Source organism: Solea senegalensis, linkage group LG3 (assembly GCF_019176455.1).
Source record: "Solea senegalensis isolate Sse05_10M linkage group LG3, IFAPA_SoseM_1, whole genome shotgun sequence".
Classification (NCBI taxonomy): domain Eukaryota; kingdom Metazoa; phylum Chordata; class Actinopteri; order Pleuronectiformes; family Soleidae; genus Solea; species Solea senegalensis.
This window is the reverse complement of record NC_058023.1, coordinates 17,838,111-17,850,675: the sequence shown is the minus strand read 5'-3', so window position 1 is coordinate 17,850,675 and position 12,565 is coordinate 17,838,111. Positions and strand designations below refer to the sequence as shown.

Genomic DNA, 12,565 nt, shown 5'->3' with positions numbered 1-12,565 from the left:
GACTTCTTCAAAGATAGATTCACCCTGGAAATGGAATAAGTAGATCATAGAAACGTCTAGTTTCTTCCTAATGGACAAAAAGATGATAGAGATACATTTTCATGTCTGAAATGTTGGATTGCAATTTTTTACTTGTACTGGACAACAACGAAAAGGAGCTGATCATCTTCTGGTCTGGACTTTAACTAAACTGTCTATTGTCATATCAATTAGCTGAATACTTAACATGTTTGCAATAAAAAACAACATAAATGTAAAAAGAGGCTGGTTATGAGCTATTTCTGTTGTTTTTATCATAGCATATTTGGCTCTATCTCATTTAGGCTGAACAATGAATCATTTTCAAATCAAAATTGTAGTTTGAATTCAATTCAATTCTTTTTTTTTTGACTTGGAAAGTTTGTATCTTTACATTTTCTGTATTTTCATGGTGATGGTTGGTAATTCTCCATGACATTTTAAATGTAATACACAGTGAATATTTTGCAATATCTGACAGAAAAATTGCAATCACAATCCTTTTTCAGCAGGAATGAGGTAAACACCCCATGCTGGTATTTTAAGGTCACCACCCAAGGCTGCTGCTAACACTGCTATTATATCTGCTCTCTCTCTCTCTCTACTAGGCCACTCACCCAAACATGCGGACTTATTACTTCTGCACTGACACGGCCAAAGAGATGGAGTCCTGGATGAAAGTCATGACGGATGCTGCCCTTGTCCATTCTGAACCAACCAGAAGGTCTGTGCTCATCACAGGGACACTGCTTGAATCATTTCAATAAGTCCCATCATTAGTAGTGATAGTTATGTGCTTGTGTGAGATACAGTACCTCCTATTTCTGGAAATCATACTGGCACACAGACGCTTGTCCTCACTGAAAACACCCAACCCACAACCTCTTAAAAATTGTTTAGTGCTTCACCTTGTTAGTAAGACAGCCAAGTTTGTAGAAACTGCTCACTCTTTTAGCTATTTAGTCCAGGATGTGATGCAAATATTATAATTTAATGCAATATGGCTGGTGGATTTATGGTTAGAGTAAAATGTGGACAGGAAAAACATTCTGCATCAATATATTGTGTTAGCATTCACAGCTGTACTAGACTTGTGATCAGATCACTTAAGACGGATGTTCAGGGCCATATTCCGTGCAATTCCATGTTCAGTTGTTTTGAAAGAATGTGCTTTAATTAATTAATTAATTAATTAATTAATTGGCAGCCAAGTGGAAAGGGAACTTAACTTGTAACCAGAGGGTCGCCGGTTCAAATCCCCACCCGGCCTAAAAGGGCTGGGGTACCCCTGAGCAAGGTACCCAACCCCCAATGCTCCCGGGTGCTACTCAGTGTGGCAGCCCACTGCTCCTAATTCTAGGATGGGTCAAAATGCAGAGGAATACTTTCCCTGAGGGGATTAATAAAAAACTAACTTAATTAGAGCTGTGCACTGACAGAGATCACACTTTCAGGAAGTGTAAGGCCAGAAAGGAGAGGTGATAAAACACAAAAGGGCTATCAGACAAACTAGGCACTGAAGTTGACTTTGACTTTTTCTCTCCTCTCAGAACGGACAAGTTGAAAGTGGACCAACGAACGCCTCAGGAGCTGAACAACCTACTGAACCACAGAGTCCTAACTAGGCCCGAGATCCAGAACAACGAGCGGAACCGTGAACCCGTGCGGCAACAATCTCTATCCAGGGCTGACGACAAACGGCAAAAGGGCTCAGAGAAAAACAACGGCCAGCGGGAGCGCGAGTACTACACCTTACAGAGAGACGGAGAGAGGTATTCTTTGAAGAAAGATGGGGTGAGCTACATGCTGCAGAAGGATGGAGAGAAGTACCACCTTCATAAGGATGGAGAGAAGTATTTGCTGAAAAAAGATGGAGAGAAATACTCTCTGCAGAAAGATGGAGAGGTTTACAGCATACAGAGAGATCTAGAGAAGTACGCAGTTCAGAAAGTGGGTGATAAGTACACAGTGACACCGACACAGGAGAAATATGCTCCATCAAAAGATGGAGAGAAGTATTTGCTCGCTAAGGATGGAGAAAAATATGCACTTCAGAAAGTTGGAGACAGACACACACTCAAAAAAGAAGGACAGACGTATGTTCCTCAGAGGGAAGTGAAAAGACAGCTGTCATTAAGGGAGACAGACAGGTACGGCATGATGGAGAATAAATATGGTACACTACAGGTTGTGGACAAATATGGCACTTTGAGGGAAGTGAAGAAATACAGCACGCTACGAGAAGGGGACAGATATGCGTCTCTCAGAGATGCAGAGAAGTATGCTACGCTGCGTGACGCTGATAAATATGGCTTCCAGAGAGACCCAAGCTCCGAAAGGCCTCAGACCAAAATCAGCAGCATCAAATTACAGCCGGCTCAAGCTGCCGCCATCGCGGCTGCTGTGTCTGAATCTCGCCAGGGTCAGGCCACCATCAACATCCAGAAACCCATGAAGGTTAGCAGCTCTGGGTCTGGGGAGCAGACTGGGGACTGTAGTCCAGCAGATGTGGATGGCAGTCTGGCCAAGGCTCCGGTCAATTCCCCAGCTCCCGTGCAGGAGCCGGTGACAGGACTGTCCAGAACCAACTCCATGAAGCAGCTGGAACACTGGGTCCGCACACAAAGATCAAGAGGACTGGACGACGACACCAGGAGGTGAGACTGACCCTCTGTCTGTACTGAAACTCAATGTGTGATGACTACATTTTGTCCAGGAATCTGGTTTGCAGGCTGCCGACTGTAAATTATAATCACATACCCCCACTCAACCAATACCACGCCCAGGTGTAAGTGCAACTTCATATTTCAGTATTTTAATCTGGCTACCCACTTGAACCATGCTCTCTGTGTTTAGCTGTAGGCGACTGGATTTACTGGAGTCGAGCATGTCCAGTTGTCTAGAGTTAACCACAGAAGGTGACTACGACCTGGATCACTGAGAACCTTCACAGACAATATTTTGAATTGGGATTGTAGTAACCACTTCAGGTTCCATGACATGAAACATGTCAGTTAAACATAGACTTATTCGCTCATTGTCTACTACCCTGGACAGGTCGCCAGTCCATCACAAGACAAATAGATAGAGATGAACAACCATTCACTCTCCTCATCCACACCTATGGTTAATTTAGAGAGCCGGAGTACCTGGAGAGAAACCACATACACACGGGGAGAACATGGAAATGACACACAGAAAGGCTGTGAGGCAATGGCGCTCGCCACTACTCCTCCATGTTTAAAGGTTCCATGAGTTCTGATCCATTGAATGCCCTCCTTTCTGTGTAGAGTTTGCATGTTTTTTTTCTGAACCACAAACCACGGCATTAAAAATAGCATGAAGCTGATATAAGCATATATATAGATATCTTTATGATACTTGCCCCAAAGTGAAACTGATCCTTGCCCTGTATTGCACCCTTTGTATTGTGAGGCTGTTTTGATGGAGGAAAGAACATAATCTTTGTATGATAATTTCTGTGTAGAGGTGTTGTGATGGCAGATATGCATCTTCACTACTATCTACTATCCTGACAGGTCTGTTCCTCAAGATTTAAAACCTGCCTTTTTAATCTCTTACTCTGACACTCCATCTTTCTTATCCCGCCCCCCTCCGTCCCTCTGTAGCTTCCCTTGTCCTTGCTGTAACCTTGCAGTCCAGAGTGAGCTGAAAGCTTTCTGTGTCACCACAGACAGATGTGCATCTCAGCTGGGAAATGCTGGATGTTTAGCTAGTGTTTAGCAGCTAACTCTTCATTTGCACTGATCTGCTCCCCCTCTCCTTATGCTGCCATTAATAAGTCATGGAAATGAGACTGTAATGAGGAGAGAGCATGCTGCACACCACTGACACATTTGTCGTCTTTATCAGAACTGGACACCAAGTAGGGAATTGTTTTGTGTGGATCACTTTAGATTTCTCCTTCTGCTAACAACAGTGGTGCTGGAGTACAGTGGTATGTTTGTGTGTGTTTTAATTTATTTCATTCCATGAAAGCTATGTATTAAAAATGAGTCATTTGAAAATACTAATACAATATTTTCTATGAAAAAGAGGTAAATAAAAGAAAAGTCAGCTGTGATGGAATGACCATGTCACAAATAAAAGCCAAAAGTGGGACCAGCACAATTACGTTTTGCAGATAAAATAAATGATTCTGAAGATAATTAATTACTGTCATCTATCTCATGATAAAGAGATAGTTGAGTTTTTTGACTGGACTGTGCGTACCCCCTGCACTGAGAACAAGCCAAGTTTCCACACAGAAAAGACCATCTAATAGCAAAGTAAAATGACAAACATTTTTTTTTAGATATTGTAGCCTTAAGTGGGCGTACATTGTATTATTTTGTTGTTGAGACTTTTTCTACAGTTATTCCTCTAGCACTCCACGTTTATACTGAGGGTGAGCATCTGTGTCTCTGGCTGGTGTCCGGTGCTGGTGGCGCACAGGGGACACTTTTAGTGAAGTCAGTGCTTACAATGTGTTAGTATGTCATACAATGGCTCTTAAAAACATGAACCAGCCCTTTAAAACGTACCTGAAGTGGCCTGGACACTAAAGCCAGGTTTCCACTGAGAGGAACAGTTTAGTTTGGTATGGTATGGTACATATTTTTTTGTTTCCATTAGGAATAGTACCAAAATAACCAATCCCATCATTAAATTTTACCCTTCCTTTGGGCTACCAGAGTAAAATGGTATGGTCTGGGTGGAGCTAGACCGGTTCGACAAACCAAGCAGGAAAAAAGAACTGCTGAATGCCCTCCATTGTTGTCTGCTGTGTCACGTTCATTGTTGTTATCATTCATTGTCGTCACACTACAAACTGTACCATACTGCACCAAACCAAACCGTAAAGAAAAATGAGCCCACTCAACATCTGTGCTAAGCATCATTAGTTGTTGTGTGATCAAAAAATGAAATACTAAATTGTACAATTATGTTCTAAATTTCAAGATAAGATGGACCAATATTTTTTATATCAGTGATGTTCCGAAGAAAAGGAACAATCTGTTTCAATGACAGATATTTGGAGACCAACAGTCTGTGGACTCTCTGCCTTTTTTTTACAAGAGTAATTAATAATTGATCAACATTAATTCATATTACCATTGGCTCTGATCTCTTGCTTTGCCACTGACTCTGAACACTCCCCATTAATATGCATTCATTCCACTGCATGTATCACAGTCTGACTTTTTCCTGCAAAGTCAGACTTTGCATTTTCTAGTCTTAACAAACAATCAGAGCCCTTTTACACAAGTGACAGAGTAGTGAGATGCAATAAGAGTTTAGTTTTTTTGTCCACAAAAACTTAGGTCTGCCACAGAGGAGGAGCCAGGGATCAAACCATCGACCCTCTGGTTAGTGGAAAACCTGCCCTGCATGGGCCACAGTTGCATTGAGTGTCACTAGGGTGACACTCAATGCAGAAGTGCCTCAAATTGCTGTGATGTGTCCTTAAGCACTGCCAGCTTCAGCTTTAGCATCCTATGTAAATCAACATTTAATCAATATATCAGAGCACTATGTCGAAGTGTCACCTTGTGGTCACATGATATAGGTTTGTTTCTGCACATGGCGAGAGCAAACCTACCCAGAAAACAATCACACAATGTGTGTGATAGAAAAAGTCAGACTGTGATACATGAAAAAAAATTGTATTCACCACTGCAGTGGCTGTGGGTCAGTCAGTACAGCTGGTCATCTTCTAATTGGAACATCAGAGGTTCATTTCCCAGCTCTATGTGCCTAAGTGTCCCTGGGCAAGACATTTAACTTCAAATTTCTTCTGGCAGCTGTGCCTGCAACTTATAAATAATGTGTGATGGAAAAAGTGCTGCATGGCACTTTTTCCTCTCTCCCTCCAGCCACTGTATGTAACATTATTCTGCTGTTTTTATATGTTTTGATAAGTAAATAATTCAATTTACATTGAAAGTACACACATTCATCATTTATAGCAAGGGAAGAGGAGGAAACTATTTTTAGGCCTGACAGGGTTTTGGCCACCACTTTGCTTCTCCACATGGTGGAGTAGAGTAGGCAACATTGTTGCCTCAAACGTCTTGCAAATGTTTGTTTTGGTACAGTACAGTACTTATTTGAACAGTATCAAAATAACCAGCCCCAACCATTTTTAGCACCCTTCCCTAGGAGTACGAGAGTAAAATGGTACAGAAAGGTCAGGGTGGAGCTAGAGAGTTTTTCTGTTGCCCAATCTATTGAGGGTTGTGTGTGGAGCTGGGTTAGCTCTGGTCGCTCCCTTGTAACCGGTGTTACTTTCCATGCCCACAGTTTATTTTCATACAAAGGTTGACGTTATGCAGGCAACATAAGAGCCGCTGGATGTCCTCCTTTGCTGTCTGTTGTGCTGTGTTCGATGTCGTCGTTCGTTGTCTACACACTGGTACAAAGTCATGCTATGTGTCTGTATCATCTTCTGTGTTGGCAACAGTACCTTCAATACACTGTAACTCAGCGTGTCTTAGGTATGGTCTGTGACAAGGTCATATTGTTAACTAAACTAATGAAATAACGAATAACTGAAATAAAACTAACTGAAATAAAAATAAAAACACAATAACTAAATGAAACTTCATGTTTCAACTTGCAGGCTATGCAGTTAAAACACTGGATGTGGACTCAAAAGCATGACTCGACAACAGTCTCAGTTTGGAAAAGAACTTTCCCAAAAAGCATAAGGCAAAAAAATATAAAAAAATCATGAACGAGGTCAAAAGGCTACTCGTAACTGATCTTTAGATAAGGACAAGGACGCAGACAAGACTAACTGGCAACAGACACAGGAAACATGCAGACTAAATACACAGGTGGAGGGATAACGATAAACAGGTAATCACAGAGGAGGAAAACTTTACAGGATACAGACTCTGAAACAAGAGGCAATGGTAATTATTTCAAAATAAAACAGGAAACGGAACACAAGACTACCCAGGATGTTACATGGGTGGGGTTCACAAGCAATGTGATGTGTCTCACTAACTGCATCCAAACTTAGCAGTATTATGCACATTGTGCACTTCAGTCTACTTTCTTATAGGCTGTTACATTTGATTCAGGGATAAAAATGGTATATCTTAGGGTTAGGGTTTAAAGGCTTTAAATCTAATAAAAACTACTGGAACACCCACTCTCAAAAAACTAATTCAAATAAAACTAATGAAAATCCAAAACTATTATAACCTTGGTCTGTGACAACAGATGTTCATGGTGGACTATAATAAATGTATTTTAAGCTTCAATAGGCCAAATGCTGCCTGAGTTGTTCACACAGATGGAACGCTGCTCACAACATGGAAGTGTTTGAAATAATCCGAAGTTCAATTCAATGTATCATCCATTAATGCTAAAAGCTAAGCTTCTGTTCTCTCCATACTTTGATTTAATGAGGGATTCAAAGCAGTTTTCATATTAGTGTTAGTAGCAAACAGGCTTTGGTGTTGTGTTCAGGTGTAAACAGGAAAAAGTTGCAACAATAGCTGTGGGCTTGATTGATGCAATGTCTGTTCTGGAAAGTTATCACAATTACAGCAAGACCTTGAAAGTTGTATGAGGGAGGTGTTAAAGGAACTTTTTATGATCCAATGAAAGTTTGGGGTTTACTGACCCTATAGAATAGGGATGTTATCTTTATGTACCAGAACAGAGACTGGGAGTGACCAGAGCCGTGCAATTGTAAAAGTTTTATCATTCATAAATAACAACTCAACAAAAACATTAACTGCTCTTACAAATCACTGGCACGACAAATGCAGTCCACTCTGACTATCAGACACGATCATAATCTGCAAGAACAGACATTTGACCTAAGTATCAAATACTGTTTTCTTTGCTGGGTGCAACAAACACTGACATATGGTAAATGTGGCAGAAGCAATAAGAAGAATTATCCTTTAATACTTCTGTATGATTAGGTTTTCAATTTTTATTTTTTTTATCATAAAATTGAGTGAAAGAAATATTAAATATAATTGTCAAACATACTTAACTTGCTTTTTGTGAACTAGAATAAATCTCATTGTGTCAGGTTTTGATGCCTGCAAAATGATGTCATAGTCATATCACAATGAAACTGTTGAGTTGCACCTTTATTAATGAGATTGCATCTCGTCCTATATTAGTTTAATGAATAGAAACATGTGTTGTTATGCTTCCTGAACCCAAGTACTCATACTGGAAATCATTTCATTTAATATGAAGACACTTTTTTAGGGTAAGGCAGGTTAGAGTTAGGTTGTGGTTAAAGTTAAGCACATGCAAGTCTGCAAGAATTCAGACTCACATGTTTGTCAGTGCAAGAGTGCAACATGTCTACATCAATGCATCAGTGGCTTTGCAATATGAATGACGTTTTTTATTCAGGCCATAGCAGAAAGATCTGCTGAATGTGCCCTTTAGAAATGCTTTGAAAGATGCAGCATAACAAGCTGCTTGATTCAGAAAACAGATGTGCTAAGGTAAAGAGGAACTAGATTTATAGGTTGATCAAAGCTCATAAAGTACGTAGTGTGTCAGTTCAAATATTGTAAGGTTCTAAATTTGTGCTGTGTTGATTGACAGCACACACACAAACCCTTTATGTATGTGTATCTAGTAATGTTATTTGTTGATAACATTACTCTATTTACGAGTACACACTTTCATCACTCTCACAGTCCAACCAGCAGCCATCTGAGGCTCATTGTCCCAGACTCCTCCCCTTTTATAAATGCTGAGTATTGCGTCATCGTCTTTCCAGGGTTCTTATACCTTGGTTGACATTAAAACCAAGGACTTTTGAAGGACTTTCCAGGACAAATTCCCTCAAATTCAAGGACTGAATGTACCAGTCTTTATCATTTTATTTGGTGAGCCAGAGGTCTTGGAATTTGCATTTCCCAGGCACCACCATTGAAGTGTGATGTGAGCAATTGAGAGGCTTTAGTTATCCTTTAAGTGTATGTACAAAGCTTTACAACTGATTTGTCTCTGTACCATTGTTAACATCCTAGCTAACATAACCTCACCATTAGGGTTCTGGCTTTACTAATGAAGCCAGGACTTGGGGGGGATATGACTTCAGGGGGATATCATTTAATTTGAGCCATATGTAGCAGAGATGCATCACCATTTTGCATAGCTCTGTTTTTGAAATGACCTGGGGATGTCAAAAACCCTGCCACAACACTCGTACGTCCTTTCTAGTCCTTTTCAGAAAGGACTGGGTGTGGAGTTAGGCTCAGAACTGTGGGCAAAGTTACACTGCTCTGCAGGTTATATCTCACTGTCATATCTGACTCTTAAGGTCAAAGCCACATACTTCCATTTTATGATTAACTGCAAATGGCTATAATGAGAATAAGCGCCTCATTACCTCATGTCACCAGGTCAGCTTAATCATTAAATTCACTCAGGCACACCATGTCAAAGCACACACACACATATAGATAATTAGGTCACTCACTGCTCAAAATCACTAATGCCTGCTATAGGATTAGGCATTGATATCAATACTGATTCTGTATCTCTTGACTACAACATTCTCTAATTTAGTGCAAAATTGATAGACGAACATGTTAAAACATTAATTCATTAAATTTAGTTTCTTCAAGCAGAACATAAATAAGACATTTTCAAAACGGTCTGCTGTGTTACGATTAGGCAAGGCTGCAGTTAGGATGTAGCAGTTCCACTGCATTGCCTCATTTTATTGTGTGTTTTATTTGTTGCCCCTTGACTTGCATCTATTTACTGTGCATACTTTAGACATCATTGTTGCTTAAATTGAGCAAAATGAGCCCACACTTTGGATTGAGTAAGTACATTACACATTGATGAACATCAGTTGATAATGTAAGTATGTCAGAGTACAGCTATTGGCTAACTATGTTGTTCCTAGTCAAGTAGATGGAATAAAACAAAATACACGTGTGGGTTGGTCCTGCATTGCATTTTGTGAATTGATAAAAAAAAAACATATCTAAATTTAAAATAACTGGTGGTATAGAGCTAGATTTTTAATGAGTTTGAAAAAAAGTACACATTACCCACATTTTTAGCACTTCCATTTTTGTACATTGTTATTGTACTTATCGTTCAGGGCAAGAGTAGCTAAAACTTTACCTCCTCTTGGGTTTGTTAACTGTCTTCCAGCTGTCTTCCACCACTCACTGTGACCGTTCTATCATCATTTGATCAAGACTGGGAATCACAAAATGCCACCAAAATTAGACTTAATGTAACATAAAAATCGACTATTTGTCCAGACACTTATTCCATATTCAGTTTGGTAATGATCATTTTATACAAAGTTGCAGCTTAACAGTGAATGTAGGTGTTAATGGAGCATGTGGATCCTTTCTTTCTATTCATCTTAAATGATGACATTTAATACAGTTTCTGAATATTCTTAAGAATGTCTGCTGTAGAAATCTGTAATCAGGAGAAACAAGCCTTCATCTCTGATAATTACGCTCAGTACTCATCATTTCTCATCTACTGTCTTTTTTTTTTTTGTCTTTCATCAGCATTACCTCCTACCAGACTTTACCCAGGAATATGCCGAGCCACCGCGCTCAGATTGTGCCCCGCTACCCAGAGGGATATCGCACGCTGCCACGCAACAGCATGATGAGGCCGGACAGCATCTGCAGCACGGCGGGGTCCGTGTATGACCGTGCACTCCGTCCTGCCTCGACCTCCACTGTCACCACGGCGGAGAAGAGGAGGTCGATGAGGGACGACACCATGTGGCAGCTGTATGAGTGGCAGCAGAGGCAGGCCTTCTCCAGGCAAAGCCTGGCTCCACCAACAGGTACTGGCTCATGCTTACTCAAGCATATTATGTTACAGTTATTACTATTTTACTTCTTTTGATTGGTCCCACTGTGCCAATGAAATGAAATAAGATTAAAGAAAAATGATTAGGGCTGTCTCAAGTAAAAAGTAAGTATGCTTTGCTAAGTACCATGGCTAACAGCTATGCTAACAGCCAGAGGATGCATGGTCATCTTTGCACTAGAAATTATGCTAGAATTTGAATTGCTGCCCAGAATGAAACAAATGAAGAAAAATGTGTGTCTTCCATACCCACTTATGCTTATGATCAGCATTGAAACAGATGTAAACAGTGTTGCCAACTTAGCAACATTGTCACTGTATTTATGGAGTATTCAGACCCCTCTAGCAACTTTTTTCAAGGGTCAAAACAGCGACAAATCTGGCAATTTTTTCTGATGTTATTGGAGACTTTTGGAGACTCTGACATGAAAGTACATATCGTTTTACTGTCAGCGGTCAGATATAACAGCGTCCAATCTTCTTGGAAGATTTTCCTCAAGATTTTGAAGTATTTCTATGTGGATTTGTGCCCATTCTTTCTGTAAAGCATTTATGAGGTCAGACGCAAAGGTTCGTTCCAAAGGTGCTTGATGGGGTTGAGGTCAGGGCTCTGTGCAGGCCAATCAAATTTTTCCACACAAAATATGTCTTTATAGTCCTTGCTTTGTGCACTGGAGCACAATAATGTTGGAATAGAAAAGAGCCTTCCTCAGTCTGTTGGAAGCATAGTATTGTCCAAAATGTCTTGTTATAATGAAGTGTTAAGATTGCCCTTCATTGGAGATAAGGGGCCTATAGCCCAAAGGCTGATTGAAACACTTGAATTCAATACACAACTGGTGAGTCCTATTTCATGAGCAAGAGAGAAAAACCTGAAAGCAGAGCTTTTGACTCCACTGTAACTTTCTTTCTCACTGCTGCAGCTGTGGGTCATTATGGCACCCTGCCCAGCACAAAGACCATGAGCAACATCTCTGAACACACTGTGGCTCACTCCATCCCCACCTCGCCATCTCACGGTTCCCTGGCCCTCTACGGCACCTTCTCCGGCTCTCGCCAGCAGGTGGCTCCAAATCCTGCAATCTCTTTCCCTGAGGTGACGTCACCGGTTCTCCTCGGGGACGGGACTCTGGACCGCCGGCAGAGAACACACCTCGCTAAGGTAGAAGACAGTGCACTCACAAATTTCATTCACTTCGTATGGAATACTTAGTATAAAATAATACAAAATATAATAAACTTTTGGCTACTAAATATTACTTAACCTCACAACGAAACTGAAGTCTCAATAAAACTTTATTCATATTCAATAACACAACACTTGCAATTTTATCAAAACAATATATCATCCAAATGAGGAAAATTACAACTATTGATAAAAAACAACTGAATAATATACTTATCAGGATATAAAGTAAGTGACAGAGCCCAAGCTTTAAAACAGTTATATTTAATTATGTAAAATTGAACAAATGAATAAATGGCTTGAACAGGTGTTAAGCTGTTGTTAAGCTGTTAGTCCACTGTCCAAATTCAATTAGACTAACATGAATTGTGTCTAATTAATAGTCTGTGTTTGCTAATACAGAAAGCACATGTTGGCCGATAGATAATAAGATCAAACTATGGCTGATTGTTTCCTATTGTTAGTATATTTTTATTTTAATATTGTTTCTGTTTTGCTTTGTTACATGACTGA

The 12,565-nt window shown here is 40.2% G+C and overlaps 1 protein-coding gene across 2 annotated transcripts in view; it reads left to right on the top strand.

The window, feature by feature from the left end:
- Nucleotides 1-12,565, top strand: part of LOC122765833 (pleckstrin homology domain-containing family A member 5-like) — a 138,727-nt gene that overhangs the window by 98,451 nt on the left and 27,711 nt on the right. For both annotated transcript variants that reach the window (XM_044020271.1, XM_044020270.1), the window contains 4 exons: nucleotides 627-742; nucleotides 1,569-2,675; nucleotides 10,554-10,840; nucleotides 11,790-12,028. In XM_044020271.1, the coding sequence (XP_043876206.1) occupies nucleotides 627-742; nucleotides 1,569-2,675; nucleotides 10,554-10,840; nucleotides 11,790-12,028 (1,749 nt within the window). The remainder of the gene's footprint in view (nucleotides 1-626; nucleotides 743-1,568; nucleotides 2,676-10,553; nucleotides 10,841-11,789; nucleotides 12,029-12,565) is intronic.